This window comes from Amblyomma americanum, chromosome 3 (assembly GCF_052857255.1).
Source record: "Amblyomma americanum isolate KBUSLIRL-KWMA chromosome 3, ASM5285725v1, whole genome shotgun sequence".
NCBI classification, from domain to species: domain Eukaryota; kingdom Metazoa; phylum Arthropoda; class Arachnida; order Ixodida; family Ixodidae; genus Amblyomma; species Amblyomma americanum.
In genome coordinates, this window is record NC_135499.1 from 153,154,275 (window position 1) to 153,176,479 (window position 22,205).

General features: G+C 43.5%; 2 protein-coding genes across 2 annotated transcripts in view; one reads left to right on the top strand and one right to left on the bottom strand.

Annotated features, from left to right (window-relative positions):
- LOC144124188 (cytosolic carboxypeptidase 1-like) overlaps positions 1-16,729 on the top strand; it is a 42,342-nt gene extending 25,613 nt beyond the window's left edge. Inside the window, exons 17-24 of the mRNA XM_077656839.1 lie at positions 1,657-1,783; positions 3,495-3,566; positions 5,122-5,230; positions 6,888-7,017; positions 9,610-9,726; positions 10,770-10,946; positions 11,429-11,565; positions 12,873-16,729. Coding sequence (XP_077512965.1) covers positions 1,657-1,783; positions 3,495-3,566; positions 5,122-5,230; positions 6,888-7,017; positions 9,610-9,726; positions 10,770-10,946; positions 11,429-11,565; positions 12,873-12,984 — 981 coding nt within the window. The 3' untranslated portion in view covers positions 12,985-16,729. The remainder of the gene's footprint in view (positions 1-1,656; positions 1,784-3,494; positions 3,567-5,121; positions 5,231-6,887; positions 7,018-9,609; positions 9,727-10,769; positions 10,947-11,428; positions 11,566-12,872) is intronic.
- Positions 16,730-16,845: 116 nt separating this feature from the next.
- On the bottom strand, positions 16,846-21,940 carry LOC144125213 (uncharacterized). Its single transcript, XM_077658423.1, has one exon. It carries the CDS (start codon positions 21,836-21,838, stop codon positions 20,903-20,905), a length of 936 nt encoding a protein of 311 aa, XP_077514549.1. The 5' UTR covers positions 21,839-21,940; the 3' UTR covers positions 16,846-20,902.
- Positions 21,941-22,205: the final 265 nt, after the last annotated feature.

Consider the following 22,205-nt stretch of genomic DNA (forward strand, 5'->3'; position numbering starts at 1 on the left):
CCTTCATTTTCGCAAACAAAGATGATTGCCGAAAAAGGATGCTGTTGTAAGTTCATTTGGTTCGCACGTAGTTTGCTGTATTGTGGCTGTGGGCGGCAGAAAGTTAGGTGGGCGGATGAGATTAAGAAGTTTGCAAGGATACAGTGGCCGCAGCTGGCAAGGGACAGGTTTAATTGGAGAGTCATGGGAGAGGCCTTTTCCCTGTAGTGGGCGTAGTAAGGCTGGTGATGACGATGGCCTATTATACTCTACAAAGTTTCAAAACACCTTTGCGCCTGCTGGCAAGGTGGCATGATTGTAGTGAGTGAAAAGCTCTGGAGGTCAAATGTGCTAGTGTGGTGCTTGACAGCATGCTACAGGGGCTCCAGAGGATACGTGCAAGACACCTGGAGGCTCAGTGGCATTCTATTAAAAAAAAAATAACCTGGTGTTGAACTCTCAGTACTGTCCTGTGGAATTTTTTGAGGCTTTAGAATCTTTTTGCAATCAGCCCATATCTGCTGTGTTGACTACTGAAGGGAGATTAGTGGGCGTCCTCTTCCTTCCCTGTGCATCTCTCAGTTCCATTATCTCTATTTCATCAATGTGGAAATAGGGTCTTTGTTGGCCATACCTCATTTTTTGTAAGGCCTAGCCTCATAAAAAAGGCCTGTTACAAATTAATTGGAATTGCTGACTGTTTTTGCAATGTGTGCGAAGCTATCGTGATGAAGCTAATCTAATTCATTATTTCTGCCATATGCACAATATTTCTAGATTGGGGAGTGTTCACAAAACTGAAGCAACTTTGCAGTTGAACCCAGATTTTGCTGTTTCTGGGAAAGAGTCACTGAAGCTATAATAAGGCGGTGGTATACTTCAGCTCGCACTGGTAATCTCTGTGCAGTCTCCGTTCTTGTTCCTTAACACTTATGGTCTCACTCACACCTCCTGGAGACGCAGATGCAGGTATGCAGCAGCTTGGTAGGCAACTCTTGTTACCTACCTCGATCGGATGTTGCCTTCTGGCTAATTTTTACCAGACCGTGTTTAGGATTTTGTTTGCCTTTTATAATGCTTTGAACAAAAAATTAAGCAAGCCTGACTTGCCTATAAAGCATTGCGGGTATGTCTCCAAGCCTGTCAAGCTCAAAGTTTCTAACTGATCAAACTAGTGGCCTGTAGAAGTGGAAGAACCCAATGTGTTAGGTGTGTGAGTCACAGAGGAGTGCGAGCCACCACGGTGGCTCAGTGGTTGTGGTTCTCGGCTGCTCATCCAAAAGATGCGGGTTTGATCCCGGCCACGGCAGTCGCATTTTGATGGAGGCGAAATGCTAGAGGCCTGTGTACTGTACGATGTTGGTACACGTTTTAAAAAGCCCAGGTGGTCAAAATTATCTGCAGCCCTTCACTACGGCGTCCATCATGGCCTGAGTCACTTTGGGACATTAATCCCATAATCCAGACCAGAGGAGTGCAAATGTGGGAACTTTATTAGGAGTACAGCAATGATATGCAATGATGGCTGCATTTCCTTCTGCCAGACCAGATGGCCCTAGGCTACTGGCTAGAAATCATATTCGTGCTAACCCCTGTAATCTTGACAGTGAGATGGACTGACATTCTTTTGAGAGCTTACTGTATCCAAACAAGCATTTTTTTCTTGCTCACATGCAGGCGCACATTAATCTTTGGCTCAGTGCTTGTGACCGTAGTACTACATTCCTGGAGCATCAGGAGCTGTGCAGGACCATGGCTGGCAACCCTGTGCCTTTGCTGACTGTCACCGCCCAGCCCTTGGAATGTGAGTCACCCGAGGGAACCAAGTCCTTCAGGCCATGAGCCTGGTCACTTTACAGACTGGTTTCATCCCACCTTTGATGCGGAACCACAGCAGACTATTTTGCAGAAGTCTGATATTTAAGTTCTCTTGCTCCAAACATCAGGATATAAGTAATATAATCAACCCCTATATATAGCCTTCATTGTTTACAAGAAAGCATTTGACTCAGTGGAAACCTCAGCAGTCATATAGGCGAGGAAATATGCAGCCAAAAAAAAAAAAGAAACGCATGAACGACAGAAGAAAGACCATACAAGCGCTGCATATTTCCTCTTCTGTGATGAACCAACAGGCCCAAATCACCACCCTTCATCAGTCATACAGGCATTGCAGGATCAGGGTATAGAAGAGCCTTATGTCAAAATACTGGAAGATATATATAGGAACTGCACAGCTGCTATAGTCCTCCATAAAGTCAGCAACAAAATTCTAATAAGAAAGGGCGTCGGGCAAGGAGACACGATCTGGCCAATGCTATTCACAGCCTGTTTACAGTATTCCCTGGCCTGAATTGGGAGCAGTTGGGGATAAGTGTTAATGAAGAATACCTAAATAACCTGTGATTCGCTGATGACATTGCCTTGCTGAGTCACTCAGGAGATGGACTGCAAACCATGATCAATGAGTTACACAGGCAGAGCAGAATGGTGGGTCTAAAAATTAACACGCAGAAAACCAAAGTAATGTTCAACAGTCCAGAAAAGGAACAGCAGTTCACAATTGGCAGCGAGAGCCTGGAAGTGGTAAAAGAATACGTCTACTTAGAGCAGGCAGTGACAACTGATCCGGATCATGAGAGGGAAATAACTAGAAGGATAAGAATAGGGTGGAGCGCACATGGCAGGTTCTCTCAGATCATGAATAGCAGGTTACCAATATCTCTGAAGAGATTAGTGTACAACAGCTGTATCTTACCGGTACTCTCCTACAGGGCAGAAACGTGGAGGCTAACGAAAAGGGTTCAGCTTAAGTTAAGGACAACACAGCGAGCCATGGAAAGAAGAATGATAGGTGTAACATTAAGAGACCGGAAGTGGGCAGAGTGGGTGAGGGAACAAACGTGTGTTAATGACATCCTAGTCGAAATCAAGAGGAAGAAATGGGCTTGGGCGGGGCATGTAATGCAAAGGCAAGATAACTGCTGGTCCTTAAGGGTAACGGAGTGGATTCCAAGAGAAGGAAAGCGTAGTAGGGGGCGCCAGAAGGTTAGGTGGGCGGATGAGATTAAGAAGTTTGCAGGCATAGGGTGGGCGCAGCTGTCAAAGGACAGGGTTAATTGGAGAGACATGGGAGAGGCCTTTGCCCTACAGTGGGCGTAGTCAGGCTGATGGTGATGATGATGAGTCATGTTTGTTGTAAATGGGCTTGAATGTAAATGTAGTAGCAAATTCTTATTACTTGTTTATGTACAGTGCACAAAAGAATTTCAAATGGGGTAGGGTTAATTTTAGGCAAGGCCTTGCTAGATGTCAGTGATTATAACTCACATAATTATTCATGTGTTTTGGGAGTGAGGTGGTTGCTTAACTGTAACTTCTCAAGGTATCTATACTTCCAGTGGTGCACTAAAGGCTTCACCTGTGCATGTGCAAGGTCATGTGACACTCAGTTTTTGTGCCAATGTAGTCATTGTCACAGGTTATGTTTTCCTGTCCTGTTTTTTCTATGACAGTGTCAAGGCCACACATACTCCTGACGGCTCGGGTACACCCCGGTGAAACAAATTCCTCTTGGATAATGAAAGGTGAGGATTGTTCTAGAAACAGGTACAGTAAAAGCATAAAAGCTCATTAACTTGGAAACCCAGAAAATGGTTTCCAACTTGGAACCCGGATAATGGCACCATGAAAGATGCCAGGCCAGCCCTTATGATTTTAGAGCAGTTCTGCTTTGACGCTTCCGACAGTATGCATTCCATAAAGCAGTGATAGAAATGTGAAAAATAGTCACTGCTGCACTCTCCTCCTTTCGGAAGCAAGCAACCATTGCCCAGTCTTTCACCAAATAAACTTACCATTATGCAAGCAGTTCTTGAGAGTTTTTTCAGGGTCATTCGATAATTCAAACTTTTGGATAATTTGAACATTTTTCCCGGTTTCTTGAAGTTCAAATGAACAGCTTTTTATTGTATCTATACATCTGTGCCAGAAATAGATGTGAACACGAATTGCTTGGCTGTAGGCAGCTTTGTATCATATCACTGTACAGAAAAGTCTTGCAGCAAGTGGCTTAGTGCTCATATGCTCACGTGAGGGCTCCTGCATTTGCACACCTCTGTGACCAAGCTACTTGACACTTTTGGTCTCTGTTTCACGGGCCATGAATCTGATGGCCCGTTTGCCACTTGTCGCTTTTCTGAGCACAGTTTTGATTTTTCAGGAATGGACAGTGTGTTTCACAGCAAGCTGCAGTTCTGTTTCATAAAGTTCTCTGCTAAAAAACTGAAACTGTCCCATTCTCTGAGAATATCGTATGTGCAGTCAGGCGAATTAAATGCAGACATGCATATGCTGTACTCTTCTACTTTGCAGCAAGATAATCCTTTACAGCCAATTTGTTTATGAGTAGGTACTTCAATAGACCCTTTACCGAGGAACATGAATCACTATAGTTGTACCCTGAAGCAGAAAGTATGCAGGTAAAATATTTTATTTCGTTTCGTGATCTATAGGAGTCGTTTGCGTTTCATTCCGGCCTGACTGTACATAAGTCATCGGTTTCATGCATGTGCCTGCAGTGGCCATCATTTGCTGTGAATTATCTCTCACTAACTCAAACTAGATTGTACAAACCAGATTGAGCAAGCTACGTGCCAGATATGCCACGAATGCCGTGAGTTCTAAACCAGTAGTAATCTCCAAGACTCTGGTCTGCACACATATCAAGCAAATATTAGTGAATGTCATTGGGTAAAACAGCATCAAAGCAGAGGCATTTCCTTATGTACCTGTGCCCTCATATGCACAGCTGCATCGCTTTAACTTTTTGCTTTGCTCTCTGTAGCCATCTTCTACATGCCACCCAAATTTTGTCAGCAGACTTTATTGTAACTACCAAAATTACCATTGTGTTTCTTGCTCAAATCTTGAATCGTTTAGAGACAGCAATCTATATATATTTCAAGCCATGAACCCAGTGAACCAAAATCGAAACATGACCATCCATATGGTCATTGAAGTTAAGATGAAGAAATTTCTTAATGCTAGAGTTGTATTGTGGGCAGATTAGATGGGGGGGTGTGATACTTTCGACAAAAGGAATTTATTCTGAATTTGGGCGTATCTTTAATTTACTTTCAGGAATAACTGACTTTCTTCTCAGCGACAAGCCAGTGGCACAGCGACTGCGTGAAACGTTCGTCTTCAAGCTAGTGCCGATGCTAAACCCGGATGGAGTCATCAATGGATGGTACAAGTTCCTTTCTTGCTTTTAGTGGCGTAGATTTGTGATGACATACCGTTATGCCAGTATTGCGTGTAATACAGTATTTGTTTTGCTCACATGCTAACATAAGTCATATCTTTTCAGCCACACAGAATACTTTTTTCTAGCTGAACCATACTGCATTTAAATAGGTACAAGACGGGTGGAATACAGTTGAACCTCGTTATAATGAAGTTGAAGGGACCCAGCGATTACTTCGTTACAGCCGTAGCTTCGTTTAGCCCATGTTGACCGAGCTTCCAAGGGGAATCGTCATTCTTTCATTGTATCCAATATTTCTTTATAAACTATTTCATTATAATGAGGTTCGACTGTATATCGCAAAAGCTAGGCTTGGTCCTGTGAATAAAACACTGGCGTATATAAAAGCACTAGCCAGTTTAAATTTTCTGGCTGTAAGCAGAGGCATAAGGGGGATGCATGGCGTAGTTCGCAGATTTCAATTTAAAAAACACCTTTTTTTTTATTGTTGCTGCATTCGATTCCCCAACTGTTCAAGGACATTTGTACAAAGTTTCATTTTGATCTACAGAGCAGTAAATGAGAAACATGGGTTTACTGATGTGCTGGTGCTATGCCTGCTGCATATGACTAAAAAAAATTCCTACAAATTCGGTTTTTGAAGTGTGCCTGCAGTACTTAACAAGAACTGTTTGGGGAGTGGATGCCCTCGTTGGAAAGTGTCGTTTTGAATTTCATACTTTTCATTTTGCATGTGAACACCGGTGCAAAAAAAATGGAGCATATGCGACTGCAAATTTTGAATGCAAATTTTTTTCTGTAACAAATCTTGAAGCTCTTTTAGACATGTCAGTCCTTTAAGATGAAACTGCACTCTCTTGAACTTAACCCTTAAGTAGGAAAAGCAAAGAAGAACAATAGGTACGGGACTTGCCTGCTCGAAGCACTGAGTAGCGGTGGCACGGCAGTCACAGCGGCTGCTACTGCTGTACGAGAAGCTGCATGCATTAAAGTATTGGAGGCTTGGCTTCATTTGCTTGTGGCGCGCTCATCTGAAACGTTGCCTCTATATAAATAATGTTGATATATCCACTTCTGTATTTTAGTGTGCTGTCTGCGGTTTTTTTGGGGACCCTTGGTGGTTGGCCTGAACAGTTTGAAATTGCATTATAATCGTAATAATATTTATTTCAAAATCCTTCAAAGTTCTCAAACTCCCGCATCGTATTCATGCAAATAAAGTAAAAATGTAATTTTTCCGTCATACTTTCATTCCTGCTGATGTCCGTAAGAACAATAGCTTCACAAAAGAAAATGCACTGCTACCATAATTCCACAAAAAATTCTTCGAACCGTGATTTTTCACAGAATCGTGGAAAACTAGTGGTTTAATCATAGCTCACCTGAATCTCAAGGCTCTAATTTGGTTCTTGGAACATGACTGCAGTGCAAAGATGTGTTATAATTTTTTACCCTCACTTGGCATAAAACAAGTCGCAGTGCCATTTTCATTTCCTTCTGCTTTTTGTCTTCCTTGGCACTGCACATACTGAGTGAGACGGCAAACCTGAATTCTAACGCCTTCGTAGCTGTCGGACTGATGCACACCTTCTGCTTGACAAGGCGCTGATCCCCGTTTGTCCCCATTCATGCGATGCAGCCACCGCTGTTCCCTGGCAGGCCAGGACCTGAACCGGCAGTGGTCCTTTCCAGACCCAGACTTGCACCCGACCATCTATCACACCAAGGCACTCCTGCTGTACTTGGCACAGATGGGGCGCACTCCCCTGGTCAGTTACTAAGGGAAATGACTGTAGACATGCGCGAAGTGATTTTTTGGTTTGAAGCGAATACTACCAATTTTCTTCGAATAATTTCAAAGCGAATATTTTGAATACGTACTTCTGGCACACAAAAACTGCAGAACGGCACAGTAGGCATTTTAAAAATCATGTATTTTTCGAACGCACAAGGCCATTTCATAGAAAAAAAGAGAGAATGCATTGAAGCTTTGTCACGCTCAGTGAAGCTGTGTCGACTTTCTGCAAATATGGCATCGGAAACTGGGGGAGCTGACCTACATGTGGTGCCGATGTATCTGTGGGGTGTGATGCCTCCAACTGCTGCTGTTAATCTAGACTGCATCATTGTGCAGTTGTTGCTTTTAAGTAGTGACTCCCTGACACCTGCTAGGCTTATGCACTGTGCGCCCAGCACCACCCCACGTCAGGCGTCGGAAAGTGGCAGCCATCTCCATGTGTTTCATACTATCTCCTAGCTCCCCTTCATGCTCGCGCCGTCACGCTTGTTTAGAAAATTTCACGCGGACAAGAGCAGTTGCGGAAGCTGCAGTCAGCTCTAACTTGATCCGTGAAGTCAAGGGACCCACAGGTCCTCCGATTAAAGAGATAGAGCATAGCGCAATCCGCTTCCGCAAGGAGCACTGCACACGTGCAGATTGCCCTGAGGATCCCACAAGACACCAGGCGCCGGTCAGCTGTTGGCATGCCTGCCTCGTCGGGACAAATCAGTGCGCGTGCACTTGTGATGCGTAGAAGCGAGTCACAATAAGCTATATTTCTCAATTGTTGCATGCCGCCGTGCCAGTTACGACACGTGCGCATCGCGGGTAGCACGGCCGCAGACACCTGACAGGTACAGATATGGGCATCGCACTTCCGCCTGCCCGGGTATGTTGCCACGAGATTGAGCAGACCGGCTCCATGATACGCGCAGGAGCGCAAGCACACAGCGCGGAGTCAGGGATTTGGTTGCGTGCGCGCCATGGTGCCATCCCGGAGAAGGTACATTGTACCAGAACCACACGGAGCAAGATTTCCGAAACATTATTTGCTCAAGACGAATACATTGAGATTTCGAATACCAAATATTCGGATTGAATCGAGTATTGAACACTTCACTATTCAACCGAGTATCCGAAATTAACAAATATTCACACGTCTCTAAATATGAAAATTGGAAAGTACTTACTAACACAATTGCTGGACCTGCCATTCAATCCTTTTAGTTGTTGAGCAAGAATATATTAGAGGGGGAACTTGTTATCAGCACGATTGGGACCAGACAAGTATGTCAGATCACACTAAATAAATAATAATACTAGTAAATGAATACAGAAATGAAAACCAATAAAGGTGCATGCATTGATGGCATTTGGTTGTGTGGGTTAGAAGCTTCCCATGCTGCATTTTACTGTGTGATCAATGGTAGAATAGACTGCCAGGTGTGATTTAAACTGCTGCCTGCATGTGCATACTAATGCCATTAATGAATCCCTTGTTTTAAAAAATATTGCTCTAAAACGTAGAACAACCACGGCTGTTGGCAAACACATAAAATGCTTCCAGCATGTGACTGCCTGTGAGTCTCTATAGAGTGAAGTTATTATTAATAATTAGGGTGAGGATTTCCTTGTCCTTTGTGCTTTTCTCTGTATACTTCACCCACTGCTGCCAATCTTGCTCTGATACTCTGTGCCTTAGTGCATTTTCAAGTTGACTTTAGATGTCATGCCAATGCCAGGGCCGGGTTAGCCTAGCCTGGCCTAGTCTGGCCTGACCCAACCCGACCTAACCTAACCTTGGTAACCACTTGTACACCTTGTTTTCTGTTTTCTGTGCAGTCCCATTCATTACTGAAATTTTAAAAAAAATTTCTGAAGCACTGTGGCACGGCGTATCAGGTAAATGCTTGAAAAGTCAGCACTTTTCTCCATTCGATTTTCTTACTAGGTGCTCAAATTGTGGAGTATATGTCTTCATGACTGCAGATTTTTCATTGTAGATTTTAGATGTGGCATCTTGTTTACATTTTAGACGTGTGTGTATGCCAACTGACTTGTAGAAAAAAAAAAGCGTATTATATGCAAAAAAAAGTCTAAAATTGTCATCACACGTAGCATGCACTCAGAAATGCAGTGAATGTTGAACCGGTCTTCCACCATATTTTGCTGTGTCTACAGGCTTTTCACAAGTTGGAGAAAAAAAATATTGATATCAACAAAAATTCTTCAGTTATAATGCTGAAGTTTTGTGCACATGCATTTGAATGCATTACTAATATGTAAAACAGTTTCCATCACAATCGATCAAAAAGTTAGAAAGCTGATGTTGAAAGCCACGTCCGCCATTAAGCATAATGTTACATGCATAAGGATATGTAATATTGTTTTTCGCAGTGGCGCAGAGCATCAGAAATATACTGGAATGTGACGCTGTACTATCACTAAAGCTCTTCGGCAACTGCAAGTGAAGGAGGGGCTATTATTTTTCTGGAAATGGCTACTGTTGCCTGATTTGTTTCCACCTGGGTTCTAATTATTCCTTGTTCCTGAAGTACCAGAACTTGTGTTGCTGCTGCAGGTACTATGCGACTTCCATGGCCATTCACGGCACTTCAATGCGTTTCTCTATGGCTGCTCACCATCACGGGCCTGGTCATTGCAAGACAAACCTCAAGACGATGACGATATTTGTGAGGTAAGCGCTCCTTTAATGGCTCTGGTACCTTTATTATTCAAATTGTTTTAGACCGTATGCAAACAATCAAGTACTAATTCTGTACTGAAAAGGTTCCATAACAGTTTGTTTTTGCCTTTCTTATATGTAGAGACTGAATGCCTGGTAGATAGTGCTCTATTCCAGAAGCAAGAAGCCATATTTTTTTTAAAATGATTTACCTCTCACATCTATGGGAATTTTTGTGTGTGTCTGTGTGTGGTACGCGTCAATGCTTTCTTGGGCCAAAGCACACTACGGCACTATGGCACGCTATGACGTGACCGTACATGCATGTGTGCAAGTGTGCAGGTGTGCATGCATGCATTCAGTGTTTTAATGTTATACTATCATGCCATATGCAAGCCTGGCACATGTGTCCACATTCGGGTTTTCTGTCAGCGCACCAATGCTGTTAAATATGGGATCCTGTTTAGAAGCGCCTTAAAAAAGTTATTACATAATCTTTTCTTGGTGAGCACTCGTTAGCCATATAGTAAAATTAACTGCGCATGCTTACTGAAGTTTTTGTGTAGCATTTGCTGGAGTTCATTTCTTGTTGCCTGCACACACTTCATAGTGAAAGCTTTTCGACAAAGCATTCACTAAATAGGGAAATAACGCTTCTGAAACAAACACAACACTGTGCACTCAACAACTTAATGAGCAGTATTTTACTGTCATGCATGGTCACGTGGTGGGATACACCAATAATGGGAAGATTTCGCCTCAAGATGTCGCATCAGGTTGTTTTTTGTGATCGTCATTAAGACATTAATACTAATAAACCTCGTTTCTTCAATATTACAGCGCTCGATTCTCAGAATATGAGACAAGATCCTTTTTTATTTCCCCCACAATCTCATGACATATATTGGTCAGTTGTCAGCCCCTTCAAGGACACCTGTACGAAAAAGCATTTGGAATTAGTGCTTTGTCTCCTTGCCGTGTTTTTCTTACTTTTACCTTTACATCCAACATTGCTTGCATGTAGTAGTGACCGCAGGATGGTATCTGGTGTGCAGGTGCTGGCTGCAATCTTGCACCAGTTGAGCCCCGCGTTCACGTTTGAGTCGTGCTGCTTTGACGTGGAGCGAAGCAAAGAGGCAACAGCTCGTGTGACTGCTTGGCGCCAACTTGGCATCCGGCTCAGTTACACGTATGAATGCTCCACTGCTGGCTGCGATCAGGGCATGTATGCTGTGAGTATGCAGTTTTTGCCACATGCCACTCTGAACAGCGCGCTATGACCAACTTAGACGGTTAGGAAATGTGCCATTTTTTCACACCCTGTGCTTGAATTGGAAGCATTGCTCATGACAGGCCGGTCACCTGCAGACGTATTCTGGTGCCTGAGCAGAGTGTGAATAGTGGTTGTTAACTATCAGAGTCATATGACAGACTTTCTCTTCAGTGTTTGAGGTGCTGTGCTTTACCTGTGAACAATGGAAAGGAGCAGATCATAGGCAGCACCACATTTCATCTGTATTTTGTAGCGTAAACGTAGAGCCCGTTGCTAGGTCATTATCACAACAGAACTCTCGCTCATGTTTGTCCAGTCTTGCACGCCATGTTTCGTGATGACTTACTTCTTATGTAGTTGCGTTCGCTGGTACTCGCTTCACAATTTTGCTGGGTAACATTGAAAACCCAGTGCTTTGCTAATTCTGTTTGCTGTCTGCAGGGTTATCACTTGGGCGTGGCTCAGCTTGAGGAACTGGGCATGCAGTTCTGTGAAGCGCTTAGTCGTCTGGAGCTCACGGGTACTGGTGACGTGCAGTTGGACCCGTCCTGTGCTGAACTGTTGGAAGTGTGTCGGAGGTATGTTCTTTGCTGCTGTTTCTTTTTTTAACACTACTGGCCTTTGAAACTGGTTTACTGTGAAGGAGCGGGCAAGTGTGATGATATATATCCACTTTCTGCAAATGACTGCAGGCTTCTTTAATGTCATTAGGCAACATGCACAACAGGCAGACAGACATAGTATATGCATTGTTCAAAGAATACGGTTTTTTCTCTACTAGGAGGCAGTCTGATAGCTTTAGTCTGATAGCGAATAGTAAAGTATGCTGTATTCGATTTGAACCGAATGTTTGGTATTCAAAATCTCGAAGCATTTGTTCTGAGCGAATAACGTTTCTAGAACTCTTGCTTTGTACTCTGGGATCTCAACGCGGCACGTGCACAACCAAAGCCCTGACTCTGCACCGCGTGCCTGTGCTCCCGCGCGTATGTCGGAGCCGATCTGCGCATGCTCTTGGCAACAGATGCGAGCAGGCAGAAGCGCAGCGCCCAGATTTGCACCCGTCAGGTGTCTGCGGCCACGCTACCCATGGTGCACGCACGCCATAACCGGCTCGGCGGCGGGGATCAGTAGAGAGATTTAGCATAGTGTGAAAGCTTCGCGCGCCGCTAGTGTGCACGCGCTGAGCGGTCCTAACAGGGCAATTGTGTGAACAGCCTTGTTGCGTCCTCGGGGCGATCTGTGAATGCGCGATGGCTCCCCGCACAATCGGATCGCACTATGCTAAATTTCTGTAATCGGAGGACGCGCAATTCTCTTGATTTCCGCGGAATAAGTTTCAGCTGACTGCAGGTGCCACAGCCGCTCTTCTGTGTGTGAAATTTTCAAATCAAGTGCGACGGCGCAAGCATGAGAGGAAGAAGTGCACCGCTTGAGCGCTCTACACAAGGGTGACGCAGACTGTACCTGTACACACGCTGCGGGACTGCACCTGACAAGCATACCTGTACCCCGATTGACACTGAAAGGGTTAAGTGGCAGTAAGATGTCTGCAGTCTGTAATGTCTATCTTTAAGGACTGCAAACCCCCTCGCAGCTGTTTTAGCTTTATCTCAGACTTCAGTCCTTTAGCTCATTCCAGGTTTTAATGAGATGTATGAATAAGAATGATGCAGCATAGCTGTGTTCCAACAGAGTGTCAAACTGTTTGTGCCATCACTTAAAACCAGCAGCAGAGAAGAACCAGACACAAGGAAGAAACACACAGACATGGACGAGGCTTGTGTCTGGTTCTTCTCGGCTGCTGGCTTTGAGTGATCATGCACCAACTAGCTCAACAATCCACCTTATTAATGTTTGTGCCAACCTGCCTCTCTTGCAACAGGCGTGCCAGGGAAAAGAAGCGTGCCCCTTGCAGCAGTGGGAGCACTGACTCGCTCGTCGATGAAGAAGATGAGGAAGCTGCGGAGGATGTTGCCACAGCTGCACACCCGTAGTGCAACAGGGTGCTGTTTTTATCCTGACAGTCGACTTTATGCAGACTGTTGTGCGGGCTGTTTTTAGGACTGTACTCGAGCAGAGTGTTCTCCGGTGAATGGCTGTTGGAATTGCGAGCAAATTCTTAGTCTGCGCTTTGCTCATATTCCATATCGAAGGTCGGACAGAATTTTAAGGTAATTTATCGTCTACATTAACATGGGTTTTGTCATGTAGTATGCATTGTAATATCGTTACAGTTGCTTACTTGCAAACAGGTTCAACTGCAACAACCTCTCAGAGTGTTTGCAGCACACGATTACCTGTGTTGTTTTTATGTTGCACTATTAAAAATAGCGCACCCTTATTCCAAGAATAAGATCTGCTATAAACCCTCATTACAGTGAAGTAGCTATAGTGACAAAATAGAATGAACTGTAAACTCTTTTTTAGGTTTTAGGTTTTTAAATTTGGGTTTTGTGGGGTTTAACGTCCCAAAGCAAGTCAGGCTCTGAGGGGCAAATCGTAAACTCTGTTTCAGTAAAAGTTTGTGTTTTGAAATGCCTGTAGTACAGTAAAACCTTGTCAAGGCTTACTTGCTTAGCTGATAGTTCCACTTAAGACATAGTCACATATAGTTCCCAACTATGCTTCCATTAAATCTTATTCATTATTTGATGCCTGCTTTCAATGCAATGGCTCAAAGCGAACACCTTGATTAGCGTGTACCTGTCATCATGTATGAGGCTAAGGGGTATCTCATACAGCAGCTATTAACTATGCCGCACATTGCATGGAAGCTTCAGCGGCACTCCATAGGTCGCGGCTATGCATTGATAATGACATGGTGCAGCAGGAAGACGAGTATTGGACGTGGAGGCCTCTCCTCAGTCGGCATGCTTGCAGCTGCTGATGCGCCTGGGCAGAGAGCAACCTTGCAGAATTAGTACTGTCTCACCACTCCCACTGCCCCGCCACCTCCATGTTCTCAGGTGCCAGTGTCACATGACTTGGCTTCTCTGCAGTTTAGGCTAGCTGTGGCAAACTTTCGTTTTTCTTGTTGCGCTGTAACCACCATTGCTGCATTGCTGGCTGACTGGCGTCACTGCGCAGATGTGATTCGGCCCTATGTAGTTGCCTAGTTGTGTTGTGGGCACTGTCATGGATCACGCGCTTCCCATGTTGTGCTTCCCCAAGTGGCATTATTACCCAGTGTGTCTTGCCATCGGGGTGAAGCTTTGAGTGTTGACCATTAAAGGACTATGGTAGACACCAAATTTTTGCTTGCGTGTTTTCTTCTTTCAAATGATGCATTAGGCATTAGAATACATGGATCATCGCGTGGTATTCACCTACGACTGCTAAATGTTCTGGTCGCTCTTTCGATTTCATCAACTGAACGATAGCTGTGGCGTGTAGTTCACACTTAGATCACGTGAGGCATAATAAAAACGGCAATGTAACTTCTGATGCGTCGTTTGTTGTCATTCCAGCTCTTGAAGCAGGCTGGTTTGTGTATTGCAGTGAATAAAAACTGTGTATAGGCGTTTATATTGCAGGTTCTTTCGTGAGGCTACACTTCACAGCCATCGTTCGATTAATGAAACCCGAGACCAAACAGCAATAGAGAAGAAATACAATTATAAATTATTTAGCGATCGCAGGCGAATACCACATCATAATCCATGTATCCATGTGATTTATGGAAAGAAGAAAACATGCAACTGAAATTAGGTGTCTATAGTTCGTTAAGAAGAGGCTCGACATTATGTGGAATATCGAATTGGGAAATCTGTGGTGGCGCATGAAAAGAACCTTCCACTAACAGCAGTGCTGCACCTGTTTGCACAAGAAAACTGGGCCTACTGGAGAGGTTGGGACCCAGTTAAGTGCCTCCGAGGCTCTAAATGTAGCTGCAACACATTTGCAGTGTTGTATGCGTCCCATGAGCAGAATGAGGAAGCAAGCTACCACAGTTTCTCCTCCTTTGTGCAGGCTCAAGGGTTAAAGTAAGCGCATCTTAAGTGCATGCAGCTGGAGCCACAAGTGTTGAGAAAAGTGAATTCATTGTAATGAGGGTTTACTGCACATAAAAAAAAAAAGTGCAAATGCTTGGAGCTTGAAAACTGAAGCAAATGATCACCAGCTAGTCAATTTTAATGCAATCTCGTCACCAAGTCTAGAATTTTATCATTTTAATTTTTCTTGTGTGATAGTGCTAAAGGAAGTGCTTTCTTTTTTTTACCTGTGACGTTCTTTTGCTGCCTCGCCGGTGAAAGTGTAGACACATTGTGAATTGGGGCATGACTACCAAATGCTCTTGCTTATGATAAGCCGGTGTTATTCTTCACAGCTATGAACTTTGCCTTGGAATCTTTGTTCAGTAGTATAAGACATATTAATGGACTCATGTAGTAGTGAGGCAACTTTAGAACCAATTATATCAGCAAAACTGCAAGTTAGGAGAAAATCAGCAGGTTCACTGATTGGAGCCTCAAAGTGAGGTTAAAACAAATAAAATGTAACTTGGGTGAGTTCCTGTAACAATGTCCTTCAGAAAAAGCAGTCCACTGCTTCTATGCCATGCCTGGCTGTTTAGACAGCAGCCGTGACAATTTCTGTTTAAATGGCGAAAGCAATGGAGAGTGGATTCAGTCCGGCCAAGCCATTGTTGCTCACCTCATTTACTAACTTTTTTAATGTAACTGCGTTGAGTACTACGACCTTTGTCACAATTTCAGTGATACTCCACAAAAGGAATAGCTTTATTGAATCTCTGAGTTAGTTCTGCAGAGTTATAAACAAAAGCTTTTTATCACTGCGGAGAATAGTGTATTTGCCTGAAGTACACGTCTCTATCTGGGTTGTTTCTTGGCAGTTTTTCACTGCCAGCCTTCCACTGCCTTCATAATATTAGTTCATTAAGGGTGTCTCTTACTCAAAAAGAAGTTAAATTAAACATTGTGCGAGGGTAAAGCCAAAGGCACGTTGGTGGCAATTCTGTTGCATACGCAGTACTGTTTCATCACTTGGTTCAGTTGATTATTGGCTGGTATAAGATAGATTAATCAATCAATAGCTCTCTGAGTGAGTGCCAGCAACATTCCATTGGTTCTATCCTCATACACTACCATGGTTATTTTAAATTTTTGGCCTTAACACATTAGACACCATGTATAATTTTCCATTCACTCTGTTTTCCCTGTCAAATGTGTAACCCATACATTTTCATTTGTCATTGAAATATGGTTTTTAACTTGTGCACTGTACAGTTATTAGCTGCACTTCTTCAGGTCTACATTGTGTTGAAATTGTGTGAACTAACATAATCTCCTTGTTTGCACATGTATTTACATGCTTGGCTAAGGATTAGGGCACCTTATGCACCACTGGTTGTGTTCCATATCACAGTGACCTTCCTGATGGCAACAAAGAGATGCTGTTTAGAGGGCGCTGTTACTTGGAAATAAGTAGTTTTTTTGTTTTACTTTGTGACTTACCACAGCTTTCTGCACAGCAAAAAATGATTGACAACAGCAAGCTTTATTCCATTTCCTGCTTTTACTACATAGCTCACAGGTAATGAAGCAAATGTGCACTGAACTTGGTGGTTCAGATAATTCTAAAGATGCATTGCACAGTGCCGCTTAAACCTACTTCCCGTGTATTACAAATGTAGGATGTCGGCAATTATCTCGGTACTATTTTGATGTGGTTTATGCTTTTGGTGTAGCATATCTTGGAAATAAACAATGTGGAAGCTTCCTTGTAAGTGATCTGATTTGGCATACCCTTCTTTCCTTCCTAACATCGGTGTGGTGCAGAGGGAAGGCATGCTCAGATTACAAAATGATGGCTGCCAAAATATGTGCATGTGCAAATTCGCAATGCAACAGCAAATACAGGAGCTCCAGGTAAGACTGCAGGGCATTTCTCCTCGAGGCTTAAAGAAAGAAGTACTACTTGGAACCTCCCATAAACTTATTTTATTGAACACCAGACAGCAGATGAAAACACCTGCAGCTACTAATTGTATGACTTTTTCTTGAATGCATTCACATTCGTCACCACCCAAAATGAAAATGAGGGTGCAGGGAACGCCCTAGCAAATGCATTTAATTGTTTCAGCATTTGCACTAATATACCAGCTATGAGTTTGGAATATCATTAATTTGTACTGTTAGTTAAAAGGCCAATGCAGGGTAATTGCACGGACCAGAAGCATATAAAACAAGTGAGTAGCATAAGGTTGCTCAAGATACGTTACACAATTTGCTACAAAATATGTGCTTCGCAGTACACAAGGCTACCTGTACATTATTCCACATCACTGTAACACTACAAAAAAAAGGAACATGTACCTCTGTGCAAATGAAATGATTAGCAACCTAAATGGTTAATGGGTGCTCCTGATACTGAAGTGTTTGCAGATGGACTGTTCGAACTGATCCAGGAAATTGGCTGTGATTACATCACACGGTTTGGAGTTCTAGTCTGCAAGCATTCTTATAAAAAAGTACATTCAAATTTACCTGTTCTTGCTCTCATGACTACTTCCTATCGGATGCGGTCATCTTTTTTTTTTTTGATATACCGTGGTGCATTAGACCTGCATTCACCTAATAAAAGTTTAACCTGGATAATTTTGGTTGCTGTGAAAGTTTTGGCAGGTTTATTTTGACCAGCACATTTGTGACAGAACCTTTGGATTTGTATTTTGATAGCACGAACTTGCTGCATGCCTCGGATCTCCTAAATTTTATTTGACTTTTAGTGAATGGATATTATTCCATACTTAATTATTCTAAAATGGGGTATATTAAATTCATATAGATGGTTAATATTATTTTTGATGAGCTATTTGTAGCTTGCACCTCAAATGCCAACCGTTTCTATTCAGGTGATAAGCAAACATTATGCGTTTTCCAATTCAAATCTTCACATATAGCAATGCCCAAACCCTTGAAATTATTCACATGTGCTATGCACTTGCTGTACTGTAAGTGCTGTTTGGAGATCGTCGTTCTGCTTGCTGGTGCCAGCACGGAAGAAGCAGTAGCGCGAGCTCTCCGACCACAGAGTAGGTGTTTCGACATCTTTGTGCATACGATGAAAATGTCTATACTTGTAGATTGTGCACTTATTCTTGTGTAACCTGTTTTAGAACTTATAATTTATCTATGTTAAACGCCAGTGATAGTACTTAAAATTACTTCACCTCTGGTCCAGATCAAGAATATGTTGCCTCGGACTGGCTCTGAAAGTTGTCTTATTCATAGAGGTATCCTAATTCCTTTTTAGTTTCAAAACAATGGCAGAAGCTCTGGAAAGAAAGCCCTCTGTGTGGCCATATTGTACTCGCAGTGCTGGTTTATAAGCTAAGCATCCTCTTGAGCACGACGACCTAGCTACCGAGTTGTCCCATGAAAATTAATTATAGCCACAGCAGTTTCATTGCATTACCAGAAGCTCTCATGTAGTTAGTTGATTGTGCAGTAGCTGCATATAAACTGGAAAAGGCTTGTAGTGTCCCTTTAGTGAACTTTGACGTGGCTGATAAAAAAATTGCAAATGAAAACTGGTTTTTGGAGAAAGGAAATGGGACAGTATCTGTCTCACATATCCTGCACTGCACCATAAGGGAAGGGATAAAGGAGGGACTGAGAGAAGAAAGCAAGAAAGAGGTGCCTTAGTGGAGGGCTCCATAATTTGGACCACCCGAGGATCTTTAACCTGCACTGACATGCCACAGCACATACCACGGCTGTCAACTCACAGAATGGTTGGATTGTGCCCTGGCAACACCAATGCCTCTGGTCTGACCATGTGTTTTTATTGGTAATAGGTGGACAGACCTGGTGGGTGGGTGTATGGTATGAAATTTAGACTCTTTTTATCCTGGGGATCTTTAACGTGCACTGACATCCCACAGCACACGGGCGCCTTAGTGTTTCGCTTTCATCCTTTGAACCCCCGGGCACTCTGGATCAGTAGCCTGGATAAGTAGCCGAGCGCCCTAACCACTGAGCCACCGCGGCGGGTGGGCTGATGACGGAAAAAAAGTTTTAAAACGGGGTAAAGGTGTGGTAAAATCTTTCCTGGGGCAAAAGTTTTTTTCAAATACTTGTTTCAGTTTCAAACACACGCCAAAAGCAAGCAAGGCTTGATTACCCAGCTATCAATGTAGATGTGTTCCCACATACTACAAGCGTTTTACTTGTAAGTAGCAGCGACATTTCAAATATGAGTGCTGTCACACAAACTTGATCCATGAATGTTATTTTGTGTTCTTTTCATCGAGTCAAGTGTATTCTTTTCCTGTTTCTTGCACAAGTCATGCAATTATACTGCCATGTCATTTTTGGTTAATGTTTCACTTTTTCCTTAAGCGTGCCTTTCACATGTGCATCCTTCAGTATTAACGCATATATGTCAATTCATGTTCACCCACCAGCTAGGTCGCATGAGACTGCAGTGCAAAGTAAGTAAAACAAATGTGGTGGTATTAGTATGATAGGTTCAACAGCTTAAAGCTGCACAAGCGTAATGAGAGATGTAGTGGAGGGCTCCGGATCCATTTCTACTACATATGTACTGCCATCACACATCAAATGGAAGTTTTTGCATTTCCCCTCCACCGAAATGCGACCTTGGGCAAAAAAAATGCTTTTATCATTTAAGTTGATTCTCATTTCTGCCCATTGATTTCATTCTTGGAATGTAAACTTTTAAAATGCAGCTGCTTCTTAAACACCTCAACAAGCTTGTTCATAAATAGCACATAGTTTATATATCAGGCTTTAAGCACATTAATATAACGAATTCTAAATATGCAGTCACATTCATGTGTATGTAACCCTGGAGTCAAAAGTTTACAGGGCACGCGAGTTGTGAAAAACGTAAATTTTTTGGAAGCCACTAGATATGTGCTGAAATGAATGCCAGCAGCCTGTACCTCTGGACAGGAACTCTGGTGGGCTCCTGTCATTTTCAGGGTATCTGCCCATGCTACACAGAAAATTGGTTTGAGAGGAGAGGAAATGGTGCAGTAATTGTCTGGCATCTCGGTGGACACCCAAGCTGTGCCATAAGGGAAAGGAGAAAGATGCCAGTCAAAAAAGAGAGAATGAAAGAGGTGCTGTAGTAGAAAAAGTTTGGTTTGGTTTATGGGGGTTTAACGTCCCAAAGCGACTCAGGTTATGAGGGATGCCGTAGTGAAGGTCTCCGGAAATTTCGACCACCTGGGGTTCTTTAACGTGCACTGACATCGCACAGTACACGAACCTCTAGAATATCGCCTCCATCGAAATTCGACCGCCGCGGCCGGGATCGAACCTGCTTCTTTTGAGCCAGCAGCCGAGCGCAGTAACCACTCAGCCACCGCGGCGGCTTGTAGGCGGCTTGTTTTTGGTGACGGGACATGTGTGCCCCGCAAACTTTTGACACCAGGAGTACATTATTTCTAAAAATCCTTCAGATTTACTAAACACAAGTAATATTTCTTGATGCTACATTATATTTTCCTCATTATTTGTGCAAAAAATGTAAGTAGAAAGCAAAAACTAATGTCCTAAAAATTGGGTTCTTTTCAGGACATATTTTTGTTGCTAACTTTCAGAATATCATATTTAAATGGAATAGAAATTCTGTATCTTCAACATATACCAATCAACAAAAACGTACAGAATGGTGGGAGGCGGCTCCTGACATTCCATTAAATTTGATACTGGCCTTGAAGTTACTGCTGCTCAACCTTGAGCTTTGCAGGTCTCTTTGTCAAGTATGTCTTAGCTACAGCATGAAACTGGAATTGGCAGATAAGCATATGAGTTGGAAGGCCTTGTGGCTGAGAATTTTTTTCAACACGTTGAAAGCTGCATTCATAGACGACACTTTCATACATAGCAGTATGGTATATTGAAGCACATTGACAATAGTTTAAGCTTTCTTAGCAGCCTTTAGTACTGTCCGCTTCTTTTTAACTTTCAGCTTCCCTTTAGGAATAACTTGCTTGATGTTGGCCTTGACAAAACATGAGGCTTCGTGGGCTGAAGGCACAGTAACTGTTTTTGTTTTCTGAGAAGCGGCCGGTACCGACGTCAGCTCGATCACTTCAGGCAAATTGTCACACGGCCGTTCATAGTCGGGAAATCCCAAAGTGTCGCACTCGGGAAGCTCAATGTCTACAGAAACCGGGGCGATGCGCTCCGCTTTCACGACGTGAAACGCGGAGTGTTGCTTTTGGGCCTGCACCTCGGACGAGCGTTCACTTCCTGCATGGGGAGCTACAGTAGCTTCTGCAGTAGACGGCGCGCTACAGCTTTCGTCTTCCGTGCCCTTCGCTCCGATGGCTGGGTCGGTGTCCTTCGACTCGCATGCGGTAGTTGTAGTGTCCATGCTAGTATCACCACTGCTCGCGTTTTCATTTTTGAGTTCCGTGGCACTGCCGGGATCACACGGGGCGCTCTGGCGCACTGCGGCCAGAAATGCATCCACCGATTTTGAAGCGGGTGCTGTGCGCCGCAGACCCAGGGCCAGCAAGGAACTCAAGCCAGACACCCACTCCTGCAGCTGGCCGACACAGAGCACGGGTGTATGCTTACTTCGCGCCAGCCTAATAAGCCCATGCAAGAGCCTCGGAGGGTCCGCCGAAGAGTTCAGTATAAGCGCCGAGAGTTGAGCCTGCTCGAGTGCGCGAGCAGCTGCGTTTAGACCCAGTACCAAGTGAGGTCGTGTCTTGGCATCCCAGGTCGCGCTCATCTTTCGGAAGCGCTCCAGAAGCCGAGAACGGCAGTCATCGTCGACTGTCGGCCATCGTAGCGACACAGGCGCAGCCAGCAGAAGCTTTCTCTTTGGTTTCGGTGGTTTAGGCATGCTGAGGCTATGGCTGAGGCTGACAGATCACAAGCACGCTAGTTAAAGACGCCAGCGATGCGGACATGCAGCGAGCACGTGCAATCAAAACATCGAACTAAAAAAAAATGTCTGTGTTGCTAGTCGTGGCTTTATAGACTGTCTAAATTAACATTAACGTGATTAATAAAATAACTTCAAATATTTTTGAACAATTACATTTAATTAGGCTCTAAAAATTTTTTTTGCAGAACAATTTCATCTCACATCCAAAGTGTTTAGTTGTTGAGCAAATTGTAATTTTTTTGTGGCTCAAAAAGTCGGTGAGCTATACATACTTTAGTAGCAATCTTTATTAGCGCTTATATTGAAAATGTGCTTTTATAGC

What these genes read in the sequence shown, in the direction of transcription:
- LOC144125213 (XM_077658423.1), bottom strand. Translation starts at nt 21,838, where the DNA reads ATGCCTAAACCACCGAAACCAAAGAGAAAGCTTCTGCTGGCTGCGCCT.